This window comes from Diceros bicornis, chromosome X, assembly GCF_020826845.1.
Source record: "Diceros bicornis minor isolate mBicDic1 chromosome X, mDicBic1.mat.cur, whole genome shotgun sequence".
NCBI lineage: Eukaryota > Metazoa > Chordata > Mammalia > Perissodactyla > Rhinocerotidae > Diceros > Diceros bicornis.
This window is the reverse complement of record NC_080781.1, coordinates 63,075,337-63,094,636: the sequence shown is the minus strand read 5'-3', so window position 1 is coordinate 63,094,636 and position 19,300 is coordinate 63,075,337. Positions and strand designations below refer to the sequence as shown.

Below are 19,300 nucleotides of genomic sequence, written 5' to 3'. Positions count from 1 at the left end.
ATGTGTCTTGTACATAATAGGGACTCAATGAAGTGGTGGTTGAGTCAAGGGAACTCCTGAACTCTGCCCCTTTTCCTTCTCCCCCTTGGTCTGATTGTGACAAGTGTTAAGATCCTTCCTTCCATAATAAACTCTCAGAGTTTCCCCAACCTAAGCATTCCGACTACATGGCAAAAGTGCTTCAGAAGCATGTAATGCTTCCAGGCACTGAGCCTTGTGGATTGATCCAAAATCTTACTAATGTTCAAGCTTTTCTTGCCCTTGTAGGCCACTGATGAAGCAAGATGAAACAAAAATAATGATCTACAAACCACAAAATAAAATTCAGAAGCAATCTCCTTTTGAAAATCAATTTCACTGTGGCTGTTTAGTTTCAACCCCTGCTGTATGCCATCACTCCAATAAAAATTACTCTTCATCTCTGAAGCGCAAGCCCACTGACAGGTGGATGTGCATGGAGAAGATTACTCAGCAGCCTATTATTTTAGAGTGGTTTCAGCAGCTAGCAGCAAGGAGGTCCCAATGAAGCCACGGGAGACAAGGAACCACTCCCTTCCCTTGGCTATTCCAAGCACACAGGACTATCATCTGGCTGAGGAACTGGCAACTGAAATCCCTCTCTCCCTAAAAGATAGAGTTTATGAATTGATTTCCCAAATGGTGTTCCACAGAGATGCTCATTAAGCATTCCCTACCATCCAAGCTCATGGTCCAGTAGTCTTCAAAGGTAGTCCCAGTATCACAGATGATAAAACACCTAATAATCCTTGAGAGAAGAGCTGAAGTTAGGCACAGGGAACCAAACGTTATCTCCTTTATACTCTTTCCTTTACTTCTTCCTTTAGAGCATTAGTTCGCAAATGGAATGAGCATCAGCATCACCTGAGAAGCCTTTTTTTCCAAACAATATATGCTCATAGTCCCAGTCTAAAGACTCTGATGTTATATGTCTGAGTATGGCCAGGGACATGTGCATTTTGACAAAGTTTCCTAGGCAAGATTAATATACACCCTTGGTTAAGAACCACTACAATAGACCATCTGTATAATATATTTTAACCCTACAGTTCTGAAAAAAAAATTCTAAGTAAGATCTGGGAATAGCTAGCTATTTCTATCAGAGAGAATGAGAGTGAGAGAGAGAGACATATACAGAGACAGAGACAGATCATTCTGGGCCAAGATTCCTGATTACTGTATGCTCACTCTAGTGTAAGCAGCCATTAGGCTTCACATGCACTCTAGGTTCTAACCACACCAAGCCATTCACAATTCCATAAATCACAGATTCTTACCCTAGAGTACACACCAGAATCACCGATAGAGCTTTTTAAAATTATACATGACTAAAACTCCACTTCTGGAACTTGTGATTGAGTTGAGTCTGGGTTGGGGTCCTGGACACATCAATTAGGGGGAGATAGCTCTGTGAACAGTTGTGAAGATTCTCTTCCTCTCAAGACAGGTATCACTCAGAAACAACCAATACCTCCTACACATTTATTGACCATATTCTATGTGCCAGACACTTTAAAAAATAACAGCTTTATTTAGATATAGTCACATATCATAGAATTCACTCATTTTAGGTGTACAACTCAATGATTTTTAGTAACTTTACCAAATTGTATAACTATGATATCTCTTGCATCATTTCCTCTCCCTTTAGTTCCACTGCTACCATCTTGGCTGTAATCAACCAGTTTTAGACTATTTTCACCCCTTCAACAAGCTCCATCAATAAGCTCTCTCATGCCCATATTCACTTACTCCCCATTCCTTTTACCTGCCCCTGGTATCCACTAACCTAATTTTTGTCTCTACACTTGTCTATTCTGGACATTTCATATAAATGAAATCATGCATTATGGTTTTTGTGACTGGCTTCTTTCACTTAGCGTAATATTTTTGAGGTTCATCTATGTCATAATATGTAGCTATACTTCATTCTTTTTTATGGCTGAATAATATTCCATTGTATAGAATATTATACAACATTTTGTTTACCCATCAGACATTTGGGTTGATTCTACTTTTTGGCTATCACAAATAATGCTGTTATGAACATTTGTGCAGAGGTTTTTGTGTGAACACATGCTTTCATTTATCTTGGGCTGGGTCATGTGGTAACTCCATGTTGAGGAATTGCCAAACTGTTTTCCAAAACAGCTGCATTATTTTACATTCTCATCAACAATGTATGAGGGTTTCCATTTCTCTACGTCTCCATTTCTTATTGTCCTTTTCATTATAGCCATCCTAGTGAATGTGAAAGGATATTTCCATTGTGTTTTTTTTTAATTTTATTATTTTTTATCGAGGTATAATTGACATACAACATTATATTAGTTTCAGGTGTAACCTTTTTAACACAATATTTGTATATATTGCAAAATGATCACCACAATAAGTCTATTTAACATTTGTCACCATACATCATTACAGAAATTTTTTTTCTTCTGATGAGAACTTTCAAGATCTACTCTCTTAACAACTTTCAAATACACAACACAGTATTGTTAACTATAGTCACCATGCTGTACATTACATCCCCATGACTTATTTATTTTATAACTGGAAGATTGTACCTTTTGACCACCTTCACGCATTTTGCCCAACCCCACCTCCACCTCTGGCAACCACCAATCTGTTCTCTGTATCTATGAGCTTGTTTTTTTTTTTTTTTTTTTAGATTCCACATATAAGTGAGATCATACAGTGACTGTCTCTGTTGTGGTTTTAATTTGCATTTCCCTGATGGATAATAATTTTGAGCATCTTTTCATGTATTCATTTAGCCATTTGAATATCTTCTGTTCTGAAATATTTCTTTATATCCTTTGCCCATTTTTTTGTTTGGGTTGTCTTATTATTGTGTTCCAAGAGTCCTTTGTAAATTCTGGATAAAAATTATTTATTGAATATATGTTTTGCAAATATTTTCTCCTAGTCTGTCATATTTATTTCATTTTTTAATGTTCCTTATAAAAAACAAAAGATTTTATATTTTGATGAGGTCCAGTTTATCAATTTTTCTCTTTTTTGGACTGTTTTTGATGTTGTATCTAAGAAATCCTTGTCCAGGCCAAAGTCTTGAAGATTTTCTCTTATGTTTTCTTCTAAAAGTTTTATTATTTTGGCACTTACATTTAAGCCTATCATACATTTTGAGTTAGTTTTGGAGTAGTGTGTACAGTGAGAGTCTAAGTTGATCTTTTTTCATGTGGATATCCAAATGTCCCAGCACCATTATTTGAACAGAGTATCTTTTCTCCCAATGAGTTGTCTTGGTATATTTGTCAAAAATCAATTGACCATAAATGTACGTTGTTTCTGAACAATCAATTCTGTCCCATTGATCTATATGCCTACCCTGATGCCAGTACCACACTGCCTTGACAACTATAGCTTTATAGAAACTGAGTTTTCTATTCCCTGAACACGCCCTATTCTCTCTCACCTCCAGGTCTTTGCACATGCTATTCCTTCTGCCTAAAACAGTCTTTTTCTAAATAACTCTTACTTATTTTTCAGGTCTAAGCTCAGAAGATGCTTTGTCCAGACACTGTTCCTTGATTTCAAAAGGCTGGGTCAGGTACTTCTCCTTAGTGCTCCAGATCATCCTATGATTAACCTTATCACTGCATTATCCCATTGTATTATATTTGCCTGTTCACTTGACTATAACCTCCATGATGGCAAAAATCCTCTCTAAGTAGCTCGACAGTTATATCTCCACTGCTTTGTACAGTGCCTGATAAATAGGAGATGATCAATAAATACTTGTTGAAGAAATGAGGAACTGATTCTGCTTCTAGTAATGGAAGACTAAATAATTCAGACCAAATTTCCTGCTGAAAACAAGAAAACTGGGATAAAATATAAATAATATATATTTGAAGGCATCCAAGATCTAACAAGGCAGTGAGTATTATGGACCCAAGACGTAAGATAAAAAGAAAAGTCAGAGAGGCTGTTTTTCTCCTCAGGTCACTGGATAATCACAAAAGAGTCAGCTGAGAGACAGCAGAGCTTTTGAAAGGCTCATGGAGCTAAAATAACAAAAATTGGAATTCAGGATTCATCAATAAGGGGAACCCTAGAAAAACCCTCAAACATTGGGTCCCAACTGCAAAAGGATAGATACTGAAAGGAAGGCTAAATCAGCTTTCACATGGCCAGCTTCAAATTTTCTCAATCTCAGATTGGCTTAAGATGATACAGGATTCCTAGCGCCCCTAACCACCTGCCAGAAGTTAGCATAAATCCTTTCTGGATAAAGATAAAAACAATTGAGGCCTCAAACCATCTCTACTATAGTTTTTCATATACAATGTCTGCCACTCAACCAAAACTAACCATGCATATGAGGAAACAAGGCAAAGTGACAGAAAATCAAGATAACAATAGACAATAGAAACATACCCTAAATGATTGAAATAATGGAGTTGGCAGATGAAGAATTTCAAATAATTGTGCACAATATGTCCAAAAAAGAAAAGACTAGATTGTAAATTTTGGCAAAGAACTGAACACTACTTTAAAAAAGAATCAAATGACAATTCTAGAAATAAAAAATATATATGAGAAGTGAAATTAAGAACTCAGTGGGTGAGTTTAACAGGAGATGAGACAAAACTAAAGAGAGAATCAGTGAATTGGAAGATAGGTCAGAAGAAAATACCCCCAGAATGAAATACAGAGGAAAAAAAAGGATGGAATATAGAAAAAAGTGTATACAAGGCATAAGGGATACAGAGAAAATGTTTAAAAGAGGTTGTGAATCTTAAAAAGAGTAGAGAGAGAATAAGGCAGGAACAACATTTAAAGGGATAATATCTGAGAATGTTTCAAAACTTACAAAAACCCATCAAGCCATAGATTCAAGTACTACGAACCCCCATGAATATAAATATAAAGAAAATCACATATAAGCATATCATGGTAAAATGACTAAAACCCAAAAATAAAGAGAAACATCAAAAGCAGCAAGAGAAAAAGGCAATTACCTTCAAAGAAGCAAATATAAATTTTCAGCTGATTTCCCAAGGGAAAGAATGGAAGCCAGTAGGTAACGACAGGGTATCTTCAAAATTTTGAAAGAAAAATAACTGCTAACCTAGAATTCTATACCCAGTAAAAATTTCCTTCAAAAACAAAGATGAAATAAAGACATATTTTCAGGCAAACAAAAACTGAAAAAAATGGTCAACAGCAGATACACACTAAAGGGAATGTTAAAGGGTGTTATTAGAGCAGAAAGAAATTATCCCAGACAGAAGCTTGTGAAGGAAAGAAGGAATGAAGAGTAAATAAAAGGGTAAACACAGGGGGAATCTAAGTGAATATTAACTATGAAACAACAACAATAATGTTTTGTGCTGTTTAAATTATATAAATAGGGGCCTGCCCGGTGGCACAATCGGTTAAGTGTGCACGCTCCACTTTGGCAGCCCAGGGTTCGCAGGTTCAGATCCTAGGCGTGCACCAATGCACCGCTTGTCAAGCCATGCTGTGGTGGCGTACCATATAAAGTAGAGGAAGATGGGCACAGATGTTAGCCCAGGGCCGGTCTTCCTCAGCAAAAAGAGGAGGATTGGCATTGTATGTTAGCTCAGGGCTGATCTCACACACACACACACACACACACACACACACACACAAAATTATATAAATTATTAAATTATACAACAACAATAGCATATAGTTGGCAGGGGGTAAATGGAGTTAAAGTATTTTCAGCCTTTGCACTGCATAGGAAGAGGTCAAAGAACTAATTTATATCAGATCGTAATAAGTCAAGAATGCATGTGGTAATCTTGAGGATATCCACTAAAGAAAATAGCAAAAGAATGTATATGTACAAAGTTAACAAAAGGTAAAAAAAAAAAAAAATGAGTGAAAAAATCCGAAAGAAGGTGATAAGGAGAGAAAAGTTTCATAGAACAGGCAGGACAAGTTGAATGCAAATAGTATGATGGTATATTTAAAGCCAAATATATAATTAATTACATTAAACAAAAATTGATTAAATGTGCCAGTTAAAAGAGATAGACTGAATTAAAAAAGAAAATTATATCTGTTTATAAGGGATGCATTTAAAACATACAGAAAGGTTAAAGTTTAAAAGAGGGAAGATATATGATGCAAGTAGTATCCAAAAGAAAGTAGTATTAATATCAAACAATGTAGACTTTAAAGCAAAAAGCATTAATAGAGATAAAGAAGGATATTTCGTAATAATAAAAGGTTCAATTCAACAGGAAGATATAACAGTTCTAAATTTGTATGCACTTAATAACATGATCTCAAAATATATAAATCAAAAATTACCAGAACTAAAAGAAGACATGGATAAATACATAATCATCATGAGAGATTTTTAACACAAATATCTCAGCAACTGATAGAACAAGCAGACAAAAAAATAAGAGAGGGAAAAAAATATTTGAAGAAGACAACTTGACCTCTTTGATGAGTACATAACCCTAGACTACAAGACATATGTCCTTTCAACTACACATAGAGCATTTATAAAAATTAACTATATGCTGGGTTACAAAGTTCCCATGAATAGCAAATATTTTAAATCATACAGAGGTGTTCTTTAACCACAGTGGAATTAAGCTGGAAACCAATAACACAAAGATAACTAGAAAATTGCCATTTTGGGGAATCAAAAATAAACTTAAAATGACTAAAGAAGAAACCACAAGGGAAATCAGAAAATATTTTTTATACTGAATAATGAAAATACAGCATATCAAAACTTATGTGACATGCTAAAACTGTGCTTAGAGAGAAATTTATACTCTAAAATGCACATATTAGAAAAGAAAAATCATTTAAGCATCTTCTTAAGAAACTAGATATTATTTTAAAACCAGTAAACTAAAGCCAAAGAAAGTAGAAATAATAAAATTTAAAAGATGAGCAGAAATTAATGAAATAGAAAACAAACAATCCGTAGTGTGGATCAACTAATAAAATTGATAAATCTCTGATAAGACTAACAAAGAAAAAAGAGAGCATACACTAACAATATCAGAAATTGGAAGTTAATGATTTAAACACACTATAGTACACAAACTGCTAAAATATGTAACAATTTGCATGAATCACAATGGCATTATATTGAGCGAAAAAATCCAATCTCAAAATGTTACATAACTGTATGATTCCATTCATATAATATTCTCAAAATGATAGATATTATAGAGATGGAGAAGAGGTTAGTTGCCAGGAGTTAGAAATGATGGAGAATGAGAAGCGATGTGAATATAAGGAGTAGCACAAGGGATTTCTTTGTGGTGATGAAATAGTTCTGTATATTGATGACAATAGTGGTTATAAAAATCTACATGTGATAAAATGATAGAACTATAGACATACTTTATACCTACATAAATTTCCTGGTTTCTATATTGTACTATAGTTACATAAGATGTAACCAATGGGGGAAACTGGCTGAAAGGTCCCCATGACCTCTTTGTACCATTATTGTAAAAATACTTTGAATCTATAATTATTTTAAAACAAAGTTTTTAAAACAGGTAATGATAATCACAATGAGAAAAAACTTCAAACCCATTAGGATAGCTATTTTCAAAAAAAAATAGAAAACAACAAGTTGGTGAAGATGTGGAGAAATTGGAACCCTTGTGCATTGCTGGTGAGAATGTAAAATGGTGCAGCCACTGTGGAAAACAGTTTGGTAGTTCTTAAAAAAATTAAACAGAATTACCATATGATCTGGCAATTCCACACAAAAGAACTGAAAGCAGGGACTCAGACAGATACTTGTACACCAATGTTCATAGCAACATTATTCACAATAGCCAAAAAGTACAAACAACCTAAGTGTCCATCAACAAATGAATGGATAAACAAAATATGGTATATATACACACACATACACACAATGGAATATCATTCAACAATAAAGAGGAAATAAAATTCTGATATGTGATTCAATGAACCTTGAAAACATTATGCTAAGTTTAATAAGACAGACACAAAAGAACAAATATTGTATGATTTCACTTATATGAGGTACCTAAAATAGGAAAATTCAAAGGGACAAAAAGTAGAATAGAGGTTACCAGGGGCTGGGAGAAGGTGAATTAGAGAGTTATTATTTAATGAGTACAGAGTTTCTGTTTGGGAGGATGAAAGAGTTCTAAAAATAGATAGTGATGTCAGGTACACAACACTGTGAATGTACTTCATGCCACTGAACTATACAGTTAAAAATGGTTATAATAATAAATTTTATGTTATGTATATTTTACCACAATTAAAAGATAGTGAGGATACCATGAAATTCTTTATGTGAATAAATTTAAAATTTTTGCTGAAATAAACAATTTCTTAGAACACAAGACTTACTGAAACAGACATAAGTAAAAACAGAAAATCTGAAAAAATTATATCTATTGTTACCAAATCTACAGTTTAAAATCTCCCCCTCTTTCCCCAAAAAATCTCCAGGCCCAGATGCTTCACTGATTCTACCAAACATTTAAGGAAGAAATATTACTAATATTATATAAACTCACAAACAAAAAATAAAAAAGAAACACTTTCAACTAATTTTATAAGAACATTAAAATCTTGATCCGAACCTGATAAGGAAAATTACATGCTAATCTCACTCATGTATACAGATGCAAAGATCCTAAATGAAATGTTAGCAAACAAAATCTAACAACATATAAAATGAATAATACTTCAAGACTAAGTGTAGTTTATCCCACAAGTGCAAGGCTGGTTTAGCACCACATTAAAAGAATAAAGGAAAAAAATCATATCTCAATAGATATAGGAAAGCCATCTGATATAATGATATATTCATTCATGATTAAAACAAAACTCTTAGTAAACTAGGACTAGAAAAAACTTTTAAATTGATAAAGGTCATCTTATTTGCATGGACTATCTTTTTCCATTCTTTCATGTTCAGCCTATCTGTGTTCCTAAATCTAAAGTGAGTTTCTTGTAGAAAGCATATAGTTGGGTGTTGCTTTTATGCATTTGGCCACTCTATGTCTTTGATTGGGAGAGTTTATCTACTTACATTTAAAGTAATTATTGATAGGGAAGGAATTACTATTGTCATTTTCTTAGTTGTTCCCTGTTAGTCTTGAGATTCTTTTGTCTGTATTTCCTCTCTTGCTGTCTTCTTTTGTGTTTTGTTGATACTTTTGTCTTAATACGCTTTGATTGATTTCTCTTTTGCTTTTGTGTAACTTCTTTTTTTTTTTTGTGAGGGAGATCAGCCCTGAGCTAACATCCATGCTAATCCTCCTCTTTTTGCTGAGGAAGATCAGCTCTGAGCTAACATCTACTGCCAATCCTCCTCCTTTTTTTTTTTTTCTTCCCCAAAGCCCCAGTAGATAGTTGTATGTCATAGTTGCACACCCTTCTAGTTGCTGTATGTGGGATGCGGCCTCAGCATGGCCGGAGAAGCGGTGCATCGGTGCGCGCCCGGGATCCGAACCCAGGCCGCCAGGAGTGGAGCGTGCGCACTTAACCGCTAAGCCACCGGGCCGGCCCCTGTGTAACTTCTATAGGTATTTTTTGTGGTTACCTTGGGGCTTACATAAAATACCTCATAACAATCTATTTTAAGTTGATAACTTAAGTTCAATTACATACAAAAACTCTACACTCTAACTTCTTCCCCACACACACTTTATGTTATTTTTCTCACATTTTAGATCTACTAATATTGTGTATCTTTTAACATATTTTATAGTTATTTTTAAAACTTTTGCCATTTAATTTTTATACTAGAAATAAAAGTGATTTATCCACCACCGTTACAGTATTCTGTATGTGTCTATATATTTACCAAGTTTTGTACTTTCTTATGCTATCATGTAGCTGTTTAGCGTCCTTTCATTTTAAGTTGATAAACTTCCTTTAGCATTTCATGTAAGGCAGGTTTAGTGGTGATGAACTTCCTCAGCTTTTATGTGTTTAGGAATGTCTTTATCTGTCCTTAATTTTGAAGGACAGTTTTGACAGGTATAGTATTCTTATTTGGCAGTTTTATTCTTTCAGCACTTTGAATGTATCATCCCACTCCCTTCTGGCCTTCAAGGTTTCTGCTGAAAAATTTGTTGATAGTCTTATGTGGTTTTCTTGTATATGACAAGTAACTTTTCTCTTGATGCTTTCAAAATTCTTTTTGTCTTTGACTTTTGACAATTTGATTATTATGTGTCTTGGTGTGAATATCTCTGGGTTCATTTATTTAGTATCTTTTAGGCTTCTTGGATCTGGTTGCCCATTTCCTTCCCCAGATTTGGAAAGTTTTCAGCCATTATTTCTTTGAATAAGCTTTCTGGTCCTTTCTCTCTTCTCCTTCTGAGATTCCCTTAATACCTATATCCATCTGCTTGATGGTATTCCCATAAGTTCCTTACACTTTTTCACTCTTTTTCATTCTTTTTTCTTTTTGTCCCTCTGATTGAATTATTTCCAATTACCTGTCTTAGTTCACTGATCCTTTCTTTTGCTTTGTCTAGTGTGCTGATGAATTCTTCTCATGAATTTTTCAGTTCAGTTATTGTGTTCTTCAGCTCCATGATTTCTGTTTGGCACTTTTTAATATTTTTTATCTCTTTGTTGAAATTCTCACTTTGTTCATGCATTGTTCCTTTGATCTTGATTAACATCTTTATAATAGTTATTTTGAATTCTCTGTCAGGTAAATCTTAAAATTCTGTTTCATTAGGGTCAGTTTCTAGAGATTTAATGTGTTCCTTTGTTTGGAACACCTTTGTTGATTCTTCATTTTTCTTGACTCTCTGTGTTGGTGTCTGCACATTACACAAAGCAAGCACCTCTCCCAGTCTTCACAAATTGGTCTTGTACAGAATACCTCCACCAATCAGCCTGGTCAGAGATTCTGGGGGCCTCTACAAACTCTCTGGTTATATCTTCCTTTTGGATTGACCCTTTTTTCATTATATAATCTTCTTCTTTGTCTCTTCTGACACTTTTTGACTTAAAGTCTATTTTGTCTGATATATGTATAGCCACTCCTGCTCTCTTTTGGTTACCATTTGAAGAAGCAAGTAGCTGTGGTTTTCATCTACTCACTCTCTGCTGAACAGGGGTGGGAGGAAAGCTATGGCATTTACCAGTCCACAATACCATCTCCATTCTCCCCCAGGAGGCTAGACTGTGATGGACTTCTCAGAGCTCCTAGACTGGCAAGTCAGATGTCAGTTTTCTGGGCAGCCCTGGAGAAGTTGGAACCCTGGATTCACAGATAAACTCTTTCCTTACGTCGGGGAATGTTGACAGCTGGGATTTTTTTCTTCATGCTCTGTGCTCAGCAGGAGGGAAGATTTACGGTGTCTACCAGCCCAAGCCAACATCTCTGTTCTCCCCTAGGCAGACTCCTGAGAGTTCCAAGACTGGCAAGGCAGAAGCCAGTGCTCAGAAAACTTGGGGTGCTGGACATATGAACCAACCCCTTCCTTCCCCTGGGAGAAGCTGGAAGGTAGGGGGTCTCTTCTTTATCACATGGTGCTATGCTGGTGGCAAGTACTCTAGTGAATAGATCTCCCAAATCTCCCTACTAGCTTTACTGAATCTGGTTTCATGTTTGCCCTGGATATAGGAGCTTTTCAATTAGTTCCTGGATTTCTTACAAAGAGAATTTGTCCATGAATTGTTGCCGAATTGGTGTGTTTGTTGGGGGAAGAAGGGTCCAGGACTTCCTAATCCACCATCTTACTGATGTCATTCTCTTAAGAATTACTCTCTTTTTTTGTGGAATGTGACAAGCTGATTCTCAAATATATATAGAAATGCAAAGAGCCAAGAACATCCAAGGTGGAAGGACTTGCTTTATCAGATATCAAGAGCTTATTATAAAGTCCAATAATTAAGACTATAGTATTGTTGCAATGACAAACAAACAGAACAAACAGTTCAGAAACAATCTTTACACATATGCAGACACTTGATTTATGAAAGGTGACACTGTAGAGAAGTGGAGAAAATGATATTCCTTATAATAAATGGCCTGGGTCAGTTGAATAGCTATAGGGAAAAGATGAAGCTTGGCCTCTATATCTGACCATACACAGAAATCAATTCCAGATGGATTACAGATCTAAATGTGAATGGCAAAAACATAAAGCTTCTAGAAGATAATATGAGAAAATATCTACATGATCTCAAGGTAGGAAAATACTTCTTAAATGGAACACAAAAAACACTAGTCATAAAGAAAAGTACTGAAAAACTAGACACATTAAAATTAAAAACTTCTGTTCATCACTTTAATGAATCATCTGTTCATTAAAGAGATTTGGGAAGGGTTTACAACATAAAAAACATAAAAATGGTTCATAGCCAGGGTACATAAAGAATTCCTACAAATCTTTAGGAAAAGGACAAACAAACCAATAAAAAAACAGGCAGGGCCAGCCCCATGGTCGAGTGGTTCAAGTTCCGCATGCTCCACTTCAGCGGCCCAGGCTCGCAGGCTCAGATCCCGAGCACAGACCTACATCACTCACCAACCATGCTGTGGTGGCATCCCACATACAAAATGAAGGAAGACTGGCATGGAAGTTAGCTCATGGCTAATCTTCCTCAAGCGAAAAAAAGAGGAAGACTGGCAACAGATGTTAGTGCAGGGCAAATCTTCCTCAGCAAAAAAAAAAGGGGAGGAGCAAAATACTTGTATAGACTGTTCACAGAAGAAGATATCCAAATAGATAATAAACATGCGACAAGGAGTACAACTTCATTAGTCTTCTGAGAAATGCCAATTAAAATCACAATGAGATATTACTACATACCACTCACCAGAATGGCTATAATTAAAAAGAGTGATAATAACAAGTATTAGCAAGGATGTGGAACAACTAGAATTCTCATGCATTGCTGGTGGGAATGTAAATTGGTACAACCACTTAGAAAAACTGTCATTATCAAAAAATTTGAAAATATGTATTCCCTATGACCCAGAAATTCCAATCCTAGGTATACACCCAATAGAAATTCAAGTATGTATAACCAAAAGACATGTATGATAATATTGATAGCATCATTATTTATAATAACCCTAAGCAAGAAACAATCCAAATATTATTAGTAGAATGAATAAATCAACTGTGATATATTCAAACAAGGAAATAATATACAAAAATACAAATAAAACAATACAGCTACATGCAACAACATGATGGATATCACAAACATAGTGTTGAGCAAAAAAAAAACAGAACTCCAAAAATACATACTGTTTGATTTCATTAATATCAAGTTCAAAATGGGCAAAACTAATCTGTAATATTAGAAGTCAGGATAGTCATTAACTATGGAGGAGGATGGTATAGTGATAGGGATGGCGCATAAGGTGAGGGTTGTGAGATGCTAGTTCTATTTCTTGACGTGGGTTCTGATAACATTAGTATGTTCACTTTGTAATAATTCATCAAGTTGTACAATTACAATTTGTGATGTTTTCTGTATGTATACTTCGATAGAAAATGAAAAAACAAGAAAAGAAATGAAGAGCTAAGTGATGAATATTTATAGAATAGTCAGATAAAAATGGTCCTATATGAGAGCCACCCTGCAGGCAAAGCAAGTGGTTTCTCTTGGTAATGTTCTTGGGGATTAAATGGCTTCAGAAGTTCTCTAGTATAAAAATATCTTCCTATAAGGTAGTTACAGATAAATTACACATTATTTTTCACAAGATCTAAGAGAGAAAGAGAGAGATGAGACCTAAAAGCAAACAAAACAAAACATCAAACAATATATTACAGAAAGCTTTTTGCACCATCTTAGAGGTAATGCGGTTAGGACTCTTCTCCATTTCACTTTCTAATGATTCTAGAAACCAGTGAAACATTGCCAATGGAACTATTTACTCACCTAAGCATAGCTGACAATTCACAGGCTTAGCAAGACCTGAGGAAAACAGGCCTGTTACATAAAGAGAAAATGTCTTTGTTTTACATAAACATCTCCAAAGGCCCAAAAGAATATTCAACTCAACAAGTATTTAAGTACTCTAACTATAACTAGCACTGTGTCAGGTATTGTGGAAAAAGACAAAAAAGAAGGCAGATTTATGAGGTGCTCTAATATAAAGACACAAGATTTATTAAACACAACAACAGCAATAACAACTAGAGAATGATTCCAAGTCAGGATATGGTGAGTGGCTTATAGAATTAGAGTTAGTGAGAGAGAAAATGGGATAGGTATAATGGAGTCAGTTGATCAAAAGCCTTGAATGTCACACTGAAAAGTCTAGATTTAAGTCTATAGGGGCCAGCCCCGTGGCTTAGCAGTTAAGTGCAAGTGCTCCGCTACTGGCAGGCTGGGTTCGGATCCCAGGCACGCACCGATGCACGGCTTATCCGGCCATGCTGAGGCGGCGTCCCACATACAGCAACTAGAGGGATGTGCAACTATGACATACAACTATCTACTGGGGCTTTGGGAAGAAAAAGGGAAAAAATAAATAAATCTATAGAAAACTATTTTAGCTGGATCCCAGCCCCCTAAAAAATTCTTGCATTTAATGATTCCTAGTTATTTTCTTGATCAACAGCCTTAATAAATAACGTCAAATCTGGATATACTAATGTTCTATTTAGTTAAACCAAGAGATGTTTTGTGGAAAGTTAAGGTTGACTTCTATGACATCACCTCAGATAATTAGGAACATATTCCAAATATCCCCAACAGTCCCAAACAAACCCGTATTAATCTACCCATCCAAATTTTTCTAAATACTTCTTAAACCTTAAGAAGAGGTTTCAGTTTAGATTATCTCTTGGGGCAATAATTTGAATGAGATACTACATTTCTTTGCCTCCCCCCCCCAAATAATCTTTCAAGCATTAAAAGATATGTAATACCTAACGTAGTGTCTGGCTCACAGACTTTCTATTTATTGAACTAGATTTTTAAATTACACCAATATATTAACCTTACTCATCTCTCTCATGATTTGGTAGACCTTGATCATATCCCTGCCTCAACCTCTCTCTCTCCAGACTGAAAAAACAACTAGAAAGGCCTTCCATCCTTTTGATCAATTTAATTGGGTTTCTGGGGACTTTCATCAGCTGTTAGGTTTTTCTTGAGGAGCAGCCACCAGAATTTTCTATATAATTGTGGATGCAAATCCACTTTTGGTCTTTTACATGGAAAAGATAAGGGTTTTGTTTTGTTGTTGTTTTCAACACCCTTCCAGATGATGTCCGCCATATTCGGGGCTTTGAGGACTACAATTACAACTGGGTCAACTTCTTCACAGAATGATCAACAGGGACTTTTATTTTTATTTTTTTTTTACTCTAACAATCATATTATGTATTGTCTAACTCAGAGACTGATGAGCTATACCTAGCTTTTTAGATCATCTCCAGTGAGTATCTAGATAAATCTACAGGTACTTAGCTACTCCAGGTGAAGGGGACAGTTATGATTCCAGAACATCCAAAGTGACGCTCTCACTTTTTATCATCAGCAACTGTGTCTCCTCTGGGAAGGCTTTTCTAACAATTCACTGGGAAAACTTTGCTGATCTCTCTGCTTGGTATCCTGAGTGACCTAATTTCCTTCTGTATCCTGTTTTAGAAGTTTTTAAATTGAGGAATGACATACATACATCTTCATTGATTTCCAGATCCCTTTCTTAAGTCATAACTGAGCCATCATCTCATAAGCATGGATAGGTTTGCATGACCTTATACAATGAAATGCCTCTGACCGTTCTGCCCAGTTGGTCTCATGAGATCTTCCTGCAATTTATTCTCATCAATTTGTCTTCACTCCTTGCAGATAAACTGATGAGAAACGTGAATGTTCTGCCCACTGAAGGATGTATATTTTATCTTTCTTCCTCTCCATCTAAGAGTTGTTGTAACAGCAGCTGTTTGTGTTGAAAAACTAAAATATAAAAATATGACCTATGTGGCCAAATCCCACAAGGCTGTTTATTTCCTTATTTATGAATCAGAATCTGTCGGTATAACTTAGAATCTTGACTGTCAGCATATACTGAAATTAAATGTCCCTGCAAAGCCAGCAGAGGGTGCACCAGGGCACTAGAAATTTTACCCAAGGTGTAGCAGTATCAATTTATCTCTAATAGCTGATCAACTTTTCCTTTTTTTTGTTTTTTTGGTATGCTAAAACTAATATCCTCAAGATAAACTTAAGTTGAATCTGGGCTAAAATTTCTTCAAAGCATACTCCAATTCTCCTGAAAGTGAAATTCAGGAAGAATAAGGATACATGGTTAAACTTAGTCTGGCCAAAATGTAGGTAAAGTAGCAGAAAATGATGCAGATCTGAGCCTTCTACTTTGTAAAAATTCTACTATGGAGCTCCACCCTATTCCCTCCAAAAAGGCTCCAGGAGGTAGTATGCTATAGGGGAATGGGCACTGATCTGGGAGTCAAGATATCAACTTCCATTCTAATTTTGACAATAGTTGCATGACCTTGGACAAGTCACTTCCCCCTCAGGGCAAGGGGATCAAACAAAACGGACTCATGTGGCCTCACAATTCTAAAAATTTCTGACTCTAATTGATGTCAACAAACGTAAAGAGCCAGTATGCTTGCGTCTACTGCTCAAAAAAATTAAAACAAAGAATAAAGGATAGACAATAGGGAGCTGTATTTAAACCAAGACAGAACTATTTGAAGTGCCATGCAAAAGACAGGTAACTAAATGCCATTATAGACCTGTGAGAGTCTCACACCATCACAGAAGCCCTAGACTACAATTGTCCTGCTAATCTTCAGTCCATAAACATGGGTCTGTCTATTCTGAATGCCAAAAAGCCTTGGCCATCATTTGACTAAGGAAGCTCAATTCCTTCATCTTTTCACAGAATATTAATGTTCAGCTGCTAAGTATTTCTACTGGGCATTGTTGGGGGAGGAGGGGGTTGATAGATAAAGGGAGCCAGAATCCTAGTTAATTATCATTTAGCTACAGTGTTTAAAGTTTCAAGTATGAGAAGCATGTCTACTGATTCTCTTCTTTGATAGGCTGTTATATAAGTTGGAGTGTGCTAGCAAGACATTTTAAGGCTCAGGGCAACTTTACAATGCACAATGTAGAAAATGTGTGAGTCCTAACATTACAGTATTATCATGAATGTGATAGCAGCTTTGAATGGGTGGTCAAGGTAGCACAAATAATGTTTGCAGAGTATGACAATGATTCTGGATGTGGTAGAAAATATAGAAGGCCTGGGTCCCTGACCTCAAGGAAATTATTTGCACAACATGCCCTCTTCGCCAGGAGGAACAAATTCACTATTATTCTTTAACCACCTCAAAAGGATTCTTAGATGCTTCTCAAGTTTCACATAAGACAAAATATGGCAGTCAAGAGAATACTTATTTTAAGTGCACTAGATTTACTTGAATAAGGAGCTAGAAAAAGTAGAAAACAAGCAGCAAAGCTAATAGTTTGCTAACAAGGGCACAAACATCATAAAGTTTGCAAAAACTGCTCTTGAGAGATTACTCTTGAGTAATTATTCCATCAGTAGATTCCTGGTCTCAAGCTAGCAGTAGCGAAGGCACGTTACACGCCCCCTCCCTACCCACCCCCCAAAAAAGAGTCAGAACTGGCATGCAAAGGGTGAGTTTTATTTCCATAGATTTTTTTAAATTGCTGTTCAGAAGTTGTCTAGCAAGACGGCATATTTCTACCAGAATTCCTCAGGGGCGCTGATCCTCACTAGAACACTGAGGACAACCAGTCTCAAATTGCAGGTAAGTGTGAGCAAGCCCACGTTCTGGTCAGCGCAGAAAGATCCGCGCTGAAAATACGATTAAAAGTTGTTTCAACCGGCGTGGAGCATTTATTACAGCTGTTTACAGCTCCAACACCAAAGGAGAGCCTGCTAGTGCTGGCATCAGCTCTGGGCACGAAAAAACAAGCACCGCGGGCAGAGAATCTCACCAGGAGCAGAAGGGCCAAGTTGCTGCCGTTAGTCCGCCAGAAGGGCAGCGCCGGCACCTCCGCCCCCCGGCCCGGCCGGGAGCGCAGCCAACTTTTCCCGAGGCAGCCTGTAGCCGGGGACGGCGGGCGCAGGCCAGAGTTCCCAAGTCCTGGGGTCCTGAGAGAGTCTGGGTGAGCCGAGCCAGGGGTCGGGGACAACCTGCCCCGGGGCAACCTCTCCCACGCCCGCCTGCCCCCTCCCAGGTCCTACCCTCCAACTTAGCTCGAGGTGGCAGAGTCCTCCCCAGGGCCCTGTGGGGGAGGGCCCCCGCCCTGCCCACAAGGGGAGGGGGCCTCTGCCGCCGCCACCCCTACTAGGTGACTCACCTGGTGCCCGTCCTGGGAGTCTGGGGGGAATGTGGTTTCTCCCGGTTCCAGGGGCTGCTGCTGAGGTGACGGCTGCCCGAAGTGGCGGGTGATGGAACCATCAGGGTCCAGGCCACCGGAGCTGCTGAGGGTCCCAGAGGTGCCAGGGGTGCCGGGGCCGCCAAGGCGGGACTCGGCTCCCCGTTCCCGCCGCAACTCAGAGCGCAACTCCAGGTAGCAGCACAACGTCAGCAGGTGGAGGGCCAGCGAGAGGCCAAAGAAACCCAGGAAGAGCCGGCAGCTGTTCCCTTCGCCCGCCCGGGCAGGGGCCCCGCGACAGCCGCAGCCCTGGCTCCCCCGCTCCCGCGGCGCTGCCGCGGGCAGAGGTTCCCTTCGCTCTACCTCGGGGTAGCCCATGGCCTCCGGAGACGCCCACTCTCTGAGGCCCGGGAGCCGCCGCGTCTGCCTCAGCGGTTCACGACCCCTGACAGGCGGCTACTGTCCTGCCATCGGCTGGGGGCTGCAGGGACCCGTTCCTGCGCTACGGGCGCTGGGCGGGACGGAGCAGGGAGCAGCCGCATGTGCAGCTCCACTTCGAGGGGTGGGAAAGGGAGGAGGACGGGCGGGAGAGACGGGCGGCTGGCCCTCGGAGAGAATGAGGGAGGAGGCCCGGGCCGACCCGCCCCATCCCTCAAGCGGCTGCCGGGACACCCAACCACCGGGCCCGCCAAGCCTCGGCGCCCCGCCCCCGGCCGTTCCACCCAGGGCCTCCAGCCGCGGGGCGGGACCTGGGGGCGTGTGGGTTCGCCTCTGCCTGGCGGCCCCACCCAGCTCTTCCCGCTTGCCCGGTTCCAGTTGGTGACTGCCGCTGTCGTTCATCCCTGGACTCCGCCCCAATTTAACCCTGTAGCGCCAGTACAGGGGAGAGGGAAGAGAGGGAGGCTGAGAAGAATTTGGGAACCTTGGAGAGAAAGTA

General features: G+C 38.2%; 1 protein-coding gene across 12 annotated transcripts in view; it reads right to left on the bottom strand.

Annotated features, from left to right (window-relative positions):
• The window catches only part of EDA (ectodysplasin A), a 369,474-nt gene extending 350,532 nt beyond the window's left edge, over positions 1–18,942 (bottom strand). For 3 of the 12 annotated variants that reach the window (XR_009217544.1, XR_009217545.1, XR_009217546.1), the window contains exon 1: positions 18,346–18,938. Coding sequence is in view for 9 of the 12 variants with exons in the window: in XM_058536083.1 (XP_058392066.1) it covers positions 18,008–18,136; positions 18,346–18,741 (525 nt within the window). In the remaining 3 variants the exon portion in view is untranslated. Of the gene's footprint in view, positions 1–17,626; positions 18,137–18,345 lie in introns of those variants that run through there. The other 9 variants (XM_058536081.1, XM_058536079.1, XM_058536074.1 and 6 more) reach the window with 7 other exon arrangements.
• Between the last annotated feature and the right edge of the window lie 358 nt (positions 18,943–19,300).